This window comes from Melanerpes formicivorus, unplaced genomic scaffold (genome assembly GCF_026170545.1).
Source record: "Melanerpes formicivorus ecotype bairdi unplaced genomic scaffold, bMelFor1.0.p_v2 SCAF_39, whole genome shotgun sequence".
In the NCBI taxonomy this organism is placed as follows: domain Eukaryota; kingdom Metazoa; phylum Chordata; class Aves; order Piciformes; family Picidae; genus Melanerpes; species Melanerpes formicivorus.
This window is the reverse complement of record NW_027142391.1, coordinates 1,681,597-1,697,360: the sequence shown is the minus strand read 5'-3', so window position 1 is coordinate 1,697,360 and position 15,764 is coordinate 1,681,597. Positions and strand designations below refer to the sequence as shown.

Sequence of the window (15,764 nt, the reverse complement as noted above, 5' to 3'; positions counted from 1 at the left end):
TGAGCTGAGGAGCTGACACCACCTCACACAACCTCTCCATTCTGGGGAGGCAGCTTTCATGTGGTGTCACTGAGGAGAACTGACCTCTGGTTTTGTTAGCTGCTTGCTTGCACTGAAAGGTGCAGGTGAGAGCAGGACAGGACTTTGTTTGGACCTCTCATGCCTTGTAACTGACTATTGTGGTTACCTTCTCCATGTCTCAATTTCCAGCCTGGTGAATTGTTTAGGCAGCTGCAGTCTTTCACATGGGAAGCTGCACTGGCATGTGTGTGTAGCAGTGATGATGTGCCCATACTTCCTTTATGGCACTAAACCATGTCCTAAATCGATGCCATTGCCTCCTCTTGGCAGATGGGGTCAACTGGGACGCCAAGCAGTGATATGACATGGAGCAGCCAGGGACTTGGAAGCACTTCCAATCCAGTATTCTGTCTCCTTGCCCATGCAGCTTCAGGTTGCACTGCAAGAAAAATCTTCTGCTTTGTGTTCTGATTGATAGTGGCAAGGGCAGGAACAAAGCCATTGCTGCTGTGTTTTCCTGAGGCTTCTGCAAGACAAACGTCTGCACAGACTTTATCCCCATTGCGTGCTTCCCACTTTCCCTTATAACAGACTGATAAGGGAGTGAATTGCTTCACTGACCCTAACAGAAGGAAGTCCACGATGTAAAACAAACTCTGGGCACAGTAATGATTAACTTTTCCTCCCACATGCTGCTCGTCTGTGCGGTATTAAATATGGTTTTGCCTCTGCAGACCTGTTAGGATAGAGGAGGTTTGGAGCAGGGCTTTCAGACGGGGTAGCAGGCAGATGTTTCAGTTTCCAACCTGAAGAACAGGTTCTGCAGATGGAAAAGGAAGGAGAAGTCTGTTCGGGATTGTTACCACCCTCTGATGCCTCCTGCCTCCTCCCACTTTGAACTTGTTACCCTGGAGCTGAACTGTTTGAATAAGGACTGTAAGAGCGGCTTTGTGATCAGTGAGCTGAGAGCCCTTAGCCTGTAAAAGGCGGGGAGGAGCCTCCTCTCAGCCTCTGCAGTTCCCTCGCCGCCTCTATGGTCTTGTGTGTGTCACACTGATGAAGGTTCCGATGCACCAGCAGCTGGGACAGTTTGTCTGCACTGCCCAGAGAGGAGAAACAAAGGTGTGTGGGGTTCTGCTTTGCCTTTTGGTTTATCTTAATTTGCTGCTTTCTTTTCCAGGAATCATTTTGACTTCTAACACTTTTTGCTCACTCTTAGAAGTTAGCAGCGAATTTGGTACTGTCCTGCTGCAGGGATATGACAAAGCTCCATCAGGGCAACAGAGGTTGCTACTACTGCTTCTGCCTTCTCTTGGTTTTGCCTTTTTCCCCCCCTTTTTCAAGGAAGAGCATGGAGAGAGCATGATGCCTACTGCTTGGTTTATGTTGCTCAAGCTTTCACTCATGGAAATGTTCAGGAACCATTTTCCCTCTTTTCTTTTTTTCATAATCGTTTTGGGCTGTTGAGAAGGAATTTCCAGCTCTTTCCTGGCATACAAGTGTGGGTTATGATGGCAGAGATATGGCAGAATAAGGATGGGCAAATTACTTGTGCTGTGTAGGCTTCAGATGCCTTGGGCTCCAGAGTTTAAACACAGCCCAGTTCCCGAGGGTGGTGATTTCTGGAGTTGTGTTTTGGTTCACGGTAGACAGAAAAAAAGCCAAACCAAAGCCAACAGACAGCAAACCAGAAGCTGAATAAGATTCACTCCTGAGTGTGGGAAAGGGAATTGCTGCCATCTTCAGAATCCAGCTCAAATGATTTCTTCATTGTCCAAGTGTTCAGAGTGGTGTCTGATAAGAGAAGTTTCTCTGCTCTTACTGGAAGCAGGGAGAGGGGGTGGGGGTGTATGGAACTGAGGAGAATTCTCTTTTGCCTAGTGAGATGAGGTGTGAGGAACTGTTTAGGCCAAATGAAGGCCAGAGGTGATGAGGGAAGGTCAGTGACTGCTGCTGAAGTGTGTTGGCTATCTAAATGTGGGCAAGGTTGCCTGGTGCCATAGCTACTGCTCTGTAGTGAATCCAGCATGAGTGTGTGAAGAACAGATGAATAAATGCTCACTTGTCCCTGAGCTCTTCAGTACATGGGCTCCTTGTCTCCCTCTGGGCACTGAGGGTTGATCACAGAGACCACAACCAGCAGTGGATCCCTTTGCCATGGCAGACAGCAGGCTTTTGCATTTAATAAGCAAAACATTTCACCAGATCTGCTCCTGTCCTGTGTTTATTATCAGCCTGTACCACTGAATCTTGAAATGCCAGAGATGCTGATTCTTGTGTTTCATGACTCTGTTGGGAAGATCAGCTCCTATCATGTGATGCATTTTGATCCTTCCCAGCCCAAAGAATCAATCATCCTGATCACCTGCCTGAGGTAGTCTATAGCCAGGAGAACCTTTAACCTGAGTAGTTTTTGTTAGTCTAATCCTTACATTAGACTTGGAGAGGTAACTTTTTCCCCTGGTTGTCCTTGCAAGCCTTGGAGGTTCTCATCTTACAGAAGCAGAAGTCTTCTAGGGCCACAGGTATGTGGACTCTTTAACTCCTGCCTTGTCATTGGTAAGTAAATGACCCTTCAGTCTTGCCTGTAAATTTGTGTGGAGCCCATTCAATTCATGCCCTGGAGACCACTGCAAGGCTTTCAGTCATTCCCTGCTGTTGGTTGGGGTTTGTTCTGGCTTTGCAAAAATGAAGATAACTTTCTGGTTATGGCCAAGCTTATTTTACCTTAGCTGAAAAGGCTTTTAGTTGGATTATTTTTTCATGTAGCATCCACCATTTGTGTTGTCTGTGCTGAATTAAAAGCTGCTCCATGCTTACACTAACTTGTCTGAGAGTATCTCAGTGAATGGTGCTGCAGAAAGCTCTTCCCAGTGGGAGAGCTTGATGACATTCACCTATCACACAGGACTGTAGAGGTAGAAGGCTGAAATAATTCTGTAAGGAATCTGTACTCTTGGTTAGGAGTAAAAGCTATGGAGTGTGTGGTGGCTCTGGGGTTCTGTGTGCACAGTTTCAGAACACCTCAACCTTACTTTGGTTTTAAAATAGCATGGACAGGCCATTCACTTCCTAAATAGAGTTCAGAGAGGCCAACTTACTTGTGAATGTCCCTGAAATTCCACAGAATACCAGGTGGGAAGGGACCTCAAGGATCATCTGGTCCAACCTTTCCAATTTGTTCTTGTTAGTCCTGTAAATTTGTCCAGAGCTGGGAAAATGACAGTCTAAATAAGCTTGATATCTAGGATATATGAATAAGCCTGGATAATAGGATGAGGCTGAAGAGATTTGTGTGTGTCTGTGAAGACAGCCTCTCAGTTAGTAAGGGTCACCTGCTTTTGGTGCAGTGCATTTGTCATGCAGTTCTGTTTGTTAGCTCTAAAATGACCCTCAGCTTCCCACGGCAGGCTTGAATTAATCTTCTCTTACTACTGAAATTGATTCTCCAGTGTTATGCCTGAGTTGTCTTTCACTTGCTTCCACTGCCCTGGCTGGGTTGTGAGCTAACCTCAGCTCCTGTTGGTACTGCCAGCCTCCCTAATGACAGCAAACCTTCCTGGCTAGCCATACTGTGAACTTTCTTAGTGCCCTGTGTGAAATGGGTAGCAGGTATAGACCATGCATCCAAGATGTGATGAGAGTGAAGAAAAGGTCTCTACAACATGAGCCAAGTCTTGCTCCAGCCCTGGCCTCTGAGTGTGACCACTTGGTGGAACATCTCAGTCCAGTATTTGCTGTGAGTCACTGTGAGGTTCTGGACTTCCACCCTGCTGCTCAGAACACAGACTCTGAGTTTGTGGGGAATTTCCAAACCTTTTATTCATTGTTTAATCTGCCCCCCCTTTTGTGGGAGTGGAGCACTTGCCCTCAGCACATCTAAGTACCCAGGAAAGCCATTGGATAGGTACCTGTAGAACTGCAGGCTGTGACAGACCTTTGCACATGCTTAGGCAAAGGGCTGATTTCCTTCCCCATTGTTTATCTGTACAGTGCTGTCTGGCAGCCAGCATGGCAGTCTGTGCAGCACTGATAGACACTCTGAGTGCAGACATCAAAACAAGCAGGTCTAATGCCACAGGGCTTTGAGGACCTTGGCTCTGAAAGAGGCAGTGAAGGAACAGTGATGGCTGCAGCCCACACTTGAAAAACTCTTTCATTTTCAAGTAGGAGCTGAACCAAGATTCTGCAGTGCTCACTGAAGAGCTGAGGAAATGAAGAGGATGGGGTTGTGGATGAGGAGGTGATGTTGCAGGCTGCATGTCAAGAACCATTTCCTCAGGTGCAGAATGGCCACAATCAAATATACTTCAGTCAAGTGCACAGATGAGAAGAGCTCTGTATGAAGTTAGCTGCTAAGCCTCTGGCTGCTCAAAGCTAGCCTGCAAGCCTAGCTCACCCTTTGATCCATCTGAAGCTGGATTTCAGGCAAATATGATCTAAATGAAAAAAAAACAACCCAAAACCAAACCCAAGCACTGAAGTGAATGTAGAGGTGCAGTGTTCCATGTCCTTGGACCCAAAGGCATTAGCTGGGTGAGGTTTCTAATCCATTTGGGTGAAAAATGCAGCATGCAGCTTGAGAGGTTGGCTTTTGTCTGCTTGGCTCCCATCTGGCCCTGCCTTTTTTGTTTATCACAGCCTCACTTGTTTCCATTTAATTAGGGAATGGCTCCTGGAGAATCTTTTGACATCTTATTAGTTGCCAGGGAGCTCTGGGTTGCCTCAGAAATAAAGAGGGAAATCACATGGGAAGGTAAAGGAGCTTTACATGCTAACATTCCTGGGAGAGATTGAAAGTGATGCAAAACCTGTGTAGTTCCCATCCCCTCCAGGTGCTGCTTGCCAAAGGCCATTATGCAGAAACTTGCAATACCACTTTTTGTGTGGAATCTGCTGAGGAGAGGATGCCTCTTCAGAGCTCTCCTTGCAGGACTAGTTACTAGAAAATCACTTAAAAGAGGCTCCTCCCTGCCTCTTCTCCGTGTCAGCATGCCCCCCTCCAGCTTGCCATTCCAGATTTCCTAGTGCCCTTAGATGCTGGAATGTGTTTTTCTGGAAGTTTTCTCTGCCTTTACCTGAAAACATCTAATTTGTGTTCTATTTATTACAAAGAAAAGGGAAAGTAGCAAGGAATGGAGCCTGGGGAAACAACAGAGGTGCCTAGAAGAGGAGAAAGTGAAAAGCAGAGGGCTCTGGAATGTGCTGTCTGCTGGGGTTGCTGTAAGAACTCAGTGAAATCTCTTCTCCTTGATCTGGTGTGTCTAGGATGTGACCACTCTGGGCTGTACAGAGGTAGCTGGCTGTGAGTGGAGCTGGAGGTAGGCTCCGTTAGATGGCTGAAAGTGCTGGAAAGACTTGGATGAACTCCTCTGGCATTGGAGGGGGTCTCTGATTAAGTTGAGGGTTACCCATTGTTGCAGTGCCCACTTAGAGCTGGCCTCTGGTGTGTGGATTCAGGCTGGCTTGGGTGGGTTTTGTTTACACTTAGAAACCACTGAAGTGGATTTCATTTCTGGATCATACTTTGTTAAATAATAGGGGGGTTTGTCTCCTACCATGTCAAGTGGCCTGTCCCACTTCTTCCCCTCCTGTGAGTTTAGACAGCCTCTGAATGGGAGGAGGTTATTGAAGTAATGTTATTTATTGACTAAGTACTAAAGTCCACACTGAGGTGGTGAACAAAGCAGAGCTGTACTTTGACATCCATTGGATTAGGCCCTAAAGACTTCCAACCCTGTAGCAAGTCCATCAGTTAGTGTTTGTGGGTGTCACTGGCCTCTCTTTGATAAAAGGAGGATGGATTCCGTGGTTCCCAGAGCCCTTCCTGCTAATGGGGGAGGAGAGTCATTAAACTAAGAAATTAGCTGGAATGTTTGGCAAAAAAACCAGGAATCCAACTCAGCCTTCTCTTGAAGCTGGCAAGAGCAAGCATGTTTTTCTTGTTTGCAGCACACAGATGTAGCAGTTGCTCTCACCAGCTCAGTGTCTGCCTGACAGGAGGGTGGTGTGAAGAAAGAGCCACTGGGAAAGGCTCTGTGATTTGATCCTGTTCAGGGTCCCTTGGTGAATGAAAATATTGCCAGCTGTGCAAATCCTGCTGCAAACCTTTGCTCAGCCTTAGGTCCAGGGGGGTGACTTACTGAGCTTTCAAAAATGCCTGAGAGGTGATCTGTGTAGACAGTGGCATCAGAGTGCACAGAAGGGTCTTGACAGCAGCTCGTTTCTAGGAGTGCTTATTGGAAGTGGGAACTGCCAACCAAGAGACTTGAATGTTCCCCACATCAACTGTTTGTCATACAAGGCACTTAAATACAGATCAGTTCTTAAGCTTAACAAAAAGCAGTGTGTGACCCAGAGGCCAGTGCAAACAGCTGAGGCTTGAGACCCTGAGAGGAGCTTGTGCTGTGCTTCATACTGCAGAGTGAGTTTGAGATCTACAGTTACTGAAATCCCTGCTGTGACATTTCTGAAGCAATCTGGTTTGTTAGAGATCCTTCCCAGGTCTCTCATTCTCCTTGGTGCTAGGGACTGGTACTCCATGCTCTCTGCTCACCACCTTTCTCCCTGTCACTGAAGGGCATGTCATCATTTCTGTGCCCTTCTGTTGTCTCCAGTTCTGAAGGCTGTCGTGAGAGGCTTTGACTTCGTGTAAAGCTTTCAGAGAAGTCAAACGTTTGGAAGGAGATCTGTGGAGTATTTGCACAATGTTATGAAGTAGGGAGCTGTGGTGTAGTTAAAGGTAATAGTCTTGACTTCCACTTGCAGCAGTTAAATGCTAGTTTGTCCTGTCTCTGCAGCTGTCACTGAATGGGTTGCTGTTCTCTTCTCCCAGAGCCGCATCCCATTAGCTCAGGTTTGTGTGTGTGTACATGTGCTTGATGCTCCCCAGTGGTGTGAAACCTGCTGATTAGCTTTCAGTTGTCAAGCACAGCTCAAGTTTATACCCTTTCAGTTTCCCAGCATAAGTTAGAAGAGTTAAATCAGGATATAGATCAAAGAGGCTGTAGCACACAGCTGCCTTCCCTTGCTGGGGTTTGGACCATTCTGTATTGGAAAATGTAGTTGTCAGTGTTGTGAAACCTGTGCTCTGATCTCTTCTCTGCAGCTGAAAGGGTTTTGGCCTCTCTGACTTCTCATCTTGTTCCAATTTGAAGTTATATATAGAGACATTTCTGCTGTATTTGTCTTTAGCAATGATACAAGTGGTGGAAAATACAATAAATAGGTGTTGAAAGATGGCTGGGATAAGGATGGTGAAAGAAAGACACAAAATAAGGAGCTCTTCGCCCCGGCCCTTCCCTGGGGTTTTTTGGGTTTCATGGTCTATGCTGTGAACCTTCTACTTTCAAAGTGTGTCTGAGCCAAGCTATTGGATGAGATTTAGAGCCTGGCTTAATTAGCTCCCATTGCTAGTAAGAAATGCAAAAGTTCTCCAGGAGCAGGAGGCTGCTGTGTGCTGTTTTTCCATTGCCATTTCAGGTAGGTCTGGGACCTGACTGGCAACAAACAGCGATCATGAAAGCGAGAGGGGTTTGGGCAGCTGGGGATAAACAGGAGAGGGGAATTACAAACAAGTCTATTCCCTCTGTATGGAAATTGTTGCAAATGTGGAGTTTTGTTTTGTAAAGCAAATGGTGAAGCCAAATGGCACAGTCAATATGAGCCTGAAAGAAGTGATTTGGATTTAATCCCGTCTCTGTGCTTGCACAAGGAGCGCTTGGTTACGTCACTCGGCAAAAACGCAGGGCTCTCCTGCCTGTGCAGCTCTGCTCCAGGCTGTAAGGGCTGGGTGAGGAGAAGCTGACAGGTATTAAGTGTCCCTTTAGGTGGGATGGCTGTGCTCTGGCTCAGCTGAATGCACTAGGCTGGCAGAAGGATAGCCTGGTGTTCTCTTACTGCCTTTTCGGTGCTCCCCACCATACTTTGAACCGAACTCTCTGCCAGAGAGCTCTGCCTCCCATGCCAGTTTGTTCTGTGTATGCTCTGTCCCTTGGGAAAAAGAATGTTGTATCACACCCTAAGGTGTGGGCTTACCCCCTTGTTCCATAGCACCAAGACAGACTTCTTTCATTCTGCAGCTGCTTTGGATGTGAGGGAGCAAGCCTGGGCCTGCAGGTTATCTCCGATGGAATTGCCTGCTGAATGGAGCTGCATTCTTGAGCATGAGCAGCGTGTCGTAGTGAGCCACAGCACAGCTTGAAAGCAAATCCCAAGTCTCAGGTTCCAGTGCTTTCAAGTATCTCCTCCCATTTGATCTTTTATCCTATTGATCTGCTTCCTATCAAACTATGGTGGCTGGACTTGATGATCTATGAGTGCTCCTGATGATCTTAGAGGCCTTCCCTATCTGTTCAAGTTCAAGTGATGGCCTAGTGTTTTTATCTTTCACCCTCAGTATCTGCTCTGGAGGGACAGGAGAGCTTGTCTTGAATTCAGGTGGGTGCCACACAGTACCTCCCAGAGCACAAAAGCAAGCCTGTGGGGGTTAAACTTTAAATACACCAGGAGTACAAAATTGGCTATAGGATTGCTATTGGCTAGGAGCTCTCCAGCCTCTGGGCTTTTAACTCTTGTTTTCTAAGGGAGCATGGAACAGCACACAACAATACTTAAGGGGGCTCTCAACCTGAGCAGGAAGTTTAAATCTTGCTGATGTGGTCTGAACAGATAGAGCTGCTCTCTTTGGTCTGTTTTGTGACTTGTCAGTGTTCTCAGGGGCCAGTGTTTCCTTGTGTAACAGAGGTGAAATGTTTCCAGAGGGTGTAAGTCATATTTCTCATCATACAATCTTCACAAGAAAGCCAACTAAGGTTCTTTCATCTTCTTTAATTAGACATCTGGGCCCTGAATCTTGTGCTGAGATACCAATTTGAATCCTGCTGTACTTACATGGATTAACTGTGTGCTTTTCTGTTGGCTGTAGGATTTATGGGGACATGGCTTGCTGCCTTGGGCAGAGGGACTGGGCTTTGTTGTTCTCTATCTTAAACAAAACAGGTATACTGAAGGGAAAGGGGAGAAGAGAGGGGAGTCTGAGGGCCTGTACAGAAGCTGTGAGGTGTGACTGAGTGAGGAAAGAACATCTCCATGATAAGAGATTTTGAGATCAGCTGAATCACAGTAGTTTCTTTCAGATCAGAAAGGAGTCAAGAATGTGAGTTTAGCATGACCTCAAGTCAATAAAATATTCAGTGAGCCTCATACAATGTTAAGTAGTGCAGCTCATCTGCTCTTGCTGACATGATGCCAGTGTGTAGCAACATGAACATCTGTGCCCATAAAGTCTTCCTCACTCTTATGGACATGTTCATTGGTGTACCATGAGTCACAGTGACTGAACTTCCTGCAAAGGAAAGGACCTCTCAAAAATCCCCTAGAGCAAAACTGGTGAGAGTCTGGCAAAATAACTGCCAGCACTTCAGCCTTCTGAAAAGGAAACTGATAGATCCTGTCCCCATCTTCAAGCAGGGTCACTGTCCTGTGGGCTGGGACTTCCTGCATTAATCTCAGGGTTAAACACTTGATCCCCATGTACCAGAATTGGTGCTTTGTGGCTGGTGGTTAGGGGAGGCAGATAGATATCTTGCCTGTCAAATGGAGAAGCGCTTGCTCCGAGGATGCAACCGAGTGCTCTGGCAGTGCTGCTGAGTCCAGGTTGGGCTTTCTCAGTTTGACTCCTGAGATGCCTTCCAACATCTGGTTTTGGTTCTGTCTCAAAGTTACACACAAGCCAGGCAGAAAAGCTTAGAATGAGCCTTGGCAAGTCACCTCTGTGTGTGTCTCTGTAAATAGGTTGTTGGTGTCAACTCAAGGATTAACCTAGAGGAAAAACCATTTATTGTGGGATGCACAAAGTGAATGCAGAGGGATGTAGGAACTGCTTTTGTTCAGTCTAAAGCAGCAATATTTGCTCTGTGGTTTTTTTAACTAGTATGTATGTCAGACAGTGATGAAGAGATGCAGTTAGAGAGATGGCAGCAGTACAAGAGTGTGTGTTTGGGGACTGGCAGCATCTTTGATAACCTCTTCCCTCCCTTCCCCTTTCAGTGCAGTCCGTTTGTGAAACTTGTCCTGAGTTTTTGGTTTTGGTGATTCTAGGGGTGCCTTGTAAGAAGCATATTCTTCACCAAATGAATTTCACCCTTTAATATGCCCCAAATGATTTCAGAGCCACAGGACAGCCTTTGAGATTGTTCCTGTTTGAATCTGGAAACAAGAGACTTCAAGGCCAGCGACTTCCCCCAGGCTCCTGCGGAGCGCCGCTGTCCCGTACGTGGAGTTGCTAAGCGTTTGGCTCTGTGTATGGGAATTACTTCATTGACTGCCATGCTCTGCTCCCTCTCAACAGAGGAGATCTGGACAAGATAGAATGGGGAAGGTGGGGCTTGGTGAGCAGATAGTCACAGAGAGGAAAGGACTCCCTAAAGCAGCTGATGTGAGGGCCCAGAGGCAGTCAGAGAGGTGTCCCTTTGCGCTGGCTGGTGCTGCCACAGGGCCAGCTCAGGAAGGGTTTTGCTCTGAAGGTCTTTCCCCCCTCTATTTCCACTCACTGTGCATTCATGGTGATGCCTCGTTGCCCTCTCTCTCTTAAAATAATGTCAAGCTGGCTCTGTGCTTTCACAACAAAACATGTTAGGGCAATGCTTTTGGAGCTCAGCTTGTAATTACGAACCGAAGGAGACTCCCATAGATTCAAACAGTTACCAGCACAGGGTAGGATCCCAGATTCCTCTCTTGTGTGATTGCTCTTCTGGAGTGAGCCTTTGACCTTCTTTCTCTGAGGAAAGTATCCAGCTGAAAGTCTGGGAAAGGTGAGTCTTCTTAGCCAGTGGGCAGGAGATGGGGAAGAGGAGGGAAACATAATGGCAGGCAGCAATGAAGAGACGCAGTGGGAAGGCAGCCGGCAGCGTGTGAGAGGAGAGAGGAGCTTTGAAGGCTAAGAGACAGCATGGAATGAACAAGCCAGCATCACAGCAGGCACTTCTTCAAGGTGTGCTTTGGCAGTGTGGCTGGTGCACTCCTTGGGTAGAAAGATGAAGCTCAGTGTATGTTATATGTCTGTGTGAGCTTTTGTGTCTGTGTGTGGAGATTCAGAATGTTGACCCCAGCAGGAGAAGTTTGGCTTCTGGAGAAGCTGCTGCTGGCAAAAGCAGAATTTTCTGTGATTACAGAACAAGTGAGGTAAGGGAAAGAAGAATTGGTGCCTTATGTTACATGAGGAACTGTCTGGGTATAAGCAGCTACTGAAGTTAGTCTGTTGTGTGTCATCTAGCTGTGTTCCTGTAGGAAATCCTGTGTAGTAGACAGAATAAACAGTTAAAGCAACTTCCACCATTAAAAAGAATGTCTTCTCCAGGTCTTCAACATGCCAGAGACCCTGAGAAGATACACTGAGTACCTGTAACCATCGTGCTGCTGGCCATCACCTCCCTCCTGTCAGCCCAGGGCTAGTTCTTCTCCACACTGATACCACAAATTCTGGTCTTCGATGCATGGGATATGTGTCAGGAGGATTAAACCAGGACAGGCTCCTGGATGTGGAACTGCAGAGAAAGCACTGGCTGTGGCTTTGGAAGTAAGCCAGCAACATCCTGAAAGCCTTCATTTTTCTCAGATGCTTTCACTGCTTGACTGAATCCTTCTGCAGACATCTGGCCTGAAAGACTTTGTTTGGCTTGGAGCAAGCGTGGTTGCTGGGCTGCTCTGCAAGCCTGAGATGGCTCTGACTTCTCCAAAATCTCTGGCAGGAGACTTGACACTAAGAGAAGACCCCCTGCTCCATGATGGAAACTGTTTTCATTTCCTCTCTGCAAACATCATCACAGTAGGTAAGTGGAAGGTTGCCATCCTGTCATTTAACAGTTTGGGGTTGGAAAGACTTCATTTTCACACAGAGCTCATCCAGGTGGGTTTTGAATGTCTCTAGACAAGGAGCCTCCAGCATCTCTCTAGGCAGCCTGCCCCAGGGTTCCAGCACACTCACAGGGAAAAGTTTCCCCTTCTGTTCCAGCTTGCCGCCAGTGCCCTCTGACCTGTCCTTGGACATCCCTGAGCAAAGCCTGGCTCCAGCCCTGCACATCTTTATCAACAGCAGGGAGGGCAGCCCTCAGGCTCCTCTGCTCCAAGCACCAGAGCCCCAGCTCCCCCAGCCTGTCCTCACAGGAGATGTTCCACTGCCTTCCGCAGCTTTATGGCTCTGTGCTGGACCCTTCCAACCAGTTCTCTGAGCTCCTTCTTGAACTGAGGGCCCCAGAACTGGACACAAACCACATTGCAAGTGTTCCCCCCTCTAGATCTCTGAAGCATCTCCTGTTGGTCATTGATCTTAACCTAGGAGTCTTTGGATTGAAATCATGCCCTTAAGAGTGGATTTGAGAGGGGATGTGGATGGATGGAAAGAATGACAGACTCTTCTCTGTGCAGCTTTGCTGGAGCTCATGGCTGGCTGCTGGCTTCCCCTTCAGGTGGCAGTGAGCTGTGCTGGATCTTTGTGAGACAAACAATTATTTTCTTGTCAAAGCAATTACTGCTAATAAGCAAGGAGCAGTGGCAGCCCTGTAACTTAGCATTATCCTTCTTCTGGGGGGTTCTGCTGCAGCTGCCTATCAGCTGTTTTGTGGCTTTCAGCCAGCCTCATTTATTCAGCAGCACCAAGAGCTCCTAAGTATTATATTCTTTTGTCTTCCCCAGGTGCATTCCAGAGGGAATGCTAAATGCTGGGAAAACTGGGAGGAATCACTGCAGCAGAGTGCCATGAAGGCCATAACAGCAGCAAGAATAACTCAACCTCTTTCTTTCCCAAAGCATAACATTTTGGGCCACATATTAAAAAATGTAAATGGTTATCATAGGGTGAGAGTGTCAGAACTGATTGCAACCTTCCCCCTTGATTCTTTCAAGCACTCTGGAAAATCTCTCTTGAAGTTGATGAGAGCAGGATTTATACTGCCTCAGGTTGTGGCTCTCTGCCATGAAGTTGTCTGAACTGAGCTGAGAGATACAGAGCTCAAAGAATAACTATTGTTAGCTCTGGCTCTTTTTTTTGAGTGACAGCTTGCACAGAGGAAAATGAGCTCTCCTCTTTGGAAGCTCTGGAGATTACAGATGTGATTTTCCACATCAGGTGTTGACTGGAGATTGGGTAGGAGGAAGGGGATTGTGTAAGCGATGTCTGTGGCAGATGAATTTGTGCTGCAGGAGAGATCTAGAGGAGGAGGAGGAGGAGCTGGCTTGTTGCATTTAAAATAATAATTAAAAAGAAGTTGATTTAGCACAAGATTTTAATCAGAATTGCAGGGAGTCAAGACAGGACTCAGTTGCTTGAAATAGCTTCTTCTTTATTGCCTCTGGTTGTCCAGCAGGGAACACTGAAGCTTTTGGCTGGGGTCTCACAGGAGCTAATTTTGTCATTTTGGCCAAACTTCCACCAATTGGGAAGTCAATTATAGCTTGTTCCATTCATATCTTGTGCTTCCTCAGCCTGCAAAGATCTGTTTGCTCTGGGGAAGCTTGCCTCAATCCTCCTATTATAAAGTGACAGTGGAAAAAGAGAAATAGCTACAAAAATTGCTCCTTGCCTCTCACCTGCAGCTCACACAAACCATGAGGACTGTTTTTTGTCCTAGCTCTCTCTCATAAATCAGTTTACAAGGGATTTGAGAGAGAGCAGTGCAGAGATGTAGAGGTGAAGCAGGGCTGTTGCATCACTTGTGTGTTTTCTGCACTCCAGCAGTGTGATGGAACGTTCCAGTGCTTGCTGTATCATGTAAACTGCCTTTTAGGGAACTACTTACAGGCAGGATGAATTTAATCCATTGCCTCTTGGACAAGAATTGTCCATTGTAGACTGCTCTACATAAAGCTCTGTCAGCCTGTGTGTCCCTAGGACAGAGTGCAAAGAAATGGCAGAAATAGCTGGAGGGAGAGAAGGTCTCCATTGTGCCTCTGCAGCACCTCCAGCATTCCTCAGCACGTGGGTCTGAACCCAGACAAAAGCTGGTCTGCAGCTCAGGAATCCCTGTGCAGCCTGGTTCAGAACACCCACTGGAGCTGGTTCTTAACTCCCTCCTTAACTCTTTCTGGGGCTCAGCTGAAATGCTGGGCAGTGCAGTGACAGCTTTGACCTGATTTTGCCTTGTATTGTAATGGATGCAAAGCAATCTCCAGAGCAGGGCTGGTAACACTTGAGCTGTTGTCCCAGGAGCCAGTATGACATTCCAGCTTTGCCAAGCCTCTGCTGTCAAATCTAACACTTCAGCTTTCTCATTTGGGTACATATATTTACAAGAGAATTTAGGAAAGGATGGAACCAGAGAGCAAAATCCCTGGCTGGAATACATCCACTGCACTTAGATGCTCCTCAGTTGATCATTTTGGTCCTGTACTATCACACCCTACTCGTGTGCCATGCTCATTCATCCTGGATGCCTTGAGACTCTCAGCATTCCTCTGCAGCTTGCTGAATTGCTGAGACAGAGTTTTCAAAGCTTGTTGCTTGCTTTGGAATAAAACCTCCCCTTTTCTGTGTAGGCTGTGTGTGGATGAGGAGTAAGATTGCTGTGTGCAAAGGGTATCTGAGTGGAATGCAATTAGCTTGCACAGGATTCTGCTGTATAGCATGATTCAACATTACTCCAGCAGCACTGGGAGAGTCCAGAATTGAGGAGGTATATGGCAAATTTGGTAATGCTCTATTTTTCCAATCTGTCCTGGCATGTCCAGGCTCACTTTTCTCTGCTGATCTGATGAAAGAGGGCTGTGCACAGACATGCAGCCTCCTGTTTGCTTAGATAGGTAGTGCTTCAGATTAGCCCTGGGGAAGTACTTAAGGTGGCCTTCAGCTTGTGGCTCTAACATCCTGCCTGTCTCCAGGAGCAGTGCTTCTGCAGGGGAGCTGGACTGGCTGATGTTTAAAGGTCCCTTCCAAGCCAAACCCTACTGTGACACAAGCTGAGCTAAAGAACAGATGCAGAAGTCACAATGAACTGACAGCAGCAGCCTGAATGCACCTTGAGTTAAGCTGTGAAGCTGCCCATCAGTTACACATCAAATGTGAACAGATTTTGTGGTTGCTGGAATGGTTTAGGTTGTAAGAGACCTTAGAGGTCACCTACTCCAATCACCCTGCCATAGACAGGGACACCTCTCAACTAGACTCAGCTTCTCAAAGCCTTATCTAACCTGGCCTCGGACAGCCCCGGGGGGGAGGCATCTACAACCTCCTTGGGCAACCTACCAGTTCCACACTTGCTGTGAGGGACTGGAGAATGGATGCTGGTTTGGTTTTGGCTTTCTGTTGGTGCAATTTGAATCAAATCTGAAAAGACACTGTTTGTCCCAAGTGCTGAAACTTCAGTATGTCTTTCTGCTTGGCTGGGTACTACACAGTGACCACCACAAACTGTGACACCAAATCCTGATGCTTTTGCAGCACCCCAGCTTAGAGTTTTCTTTCCTGAGCAAGGAATGAAGCTGTAGTGTAACAAACACTGCAAGCTCTGCAAGCTGCAGAGGCAAAATGAAATTCTATTATTAAAGGACTTGAGCTGATGCTGAAGTGCACAAGAGGGAGAGCTTAAGATCTATGAACAAAACATAACTGAACAATCAAATCACTGGGAAACCAGCATGAGAAGACAGGCTGAGGGGAAGAAACAGTTGAAGTTAATGAAAGCATTAGGAGCATTTAACTAAATGCAAAGTCTGGATAGATTGTGAAACACTTGGGTTCTGTTTTGGTT

The 15,764-nt window shown here is 46.8% G+C and overlaps 1 protein-coding gene across 2 annotated transcripts in view; it reads left to right on the top strand.

Annotated features, from left to right (window-relative positions):
• The first annotated feature begins 1,006 nt into the window (after positions 1 to 1,006).
• Positions 1,007 to 15,764, top strand: part of PLCH2 (phospholipase C eta 2) — an 85,625-nt gene continuing 70,867 nt past the window's right edge. Inside the window, exons 1-2 of one of the 2 annotated variants that reach the window (XM_068158195.1) lie at positions 1,007 to 1,143; positions 11,381 to 11,852. In XM_068158195.1, the coding sequence (XP_068014296.1) occupies positions 11,741 to 11,852 (112 nt within the window). In that variant the 5' untranslated portion in view covers positions 1,007 to 1,143; positions 11,381 to 11,740. Of the gene's footprint in view, positions 1,144 to 10,735; positions 10,836 to 11,380; positions 11,853 to 15,764 lie in introns of those variants that run through there. The other variant, XM_068158196.1, reaches the window with a different exon arrangement.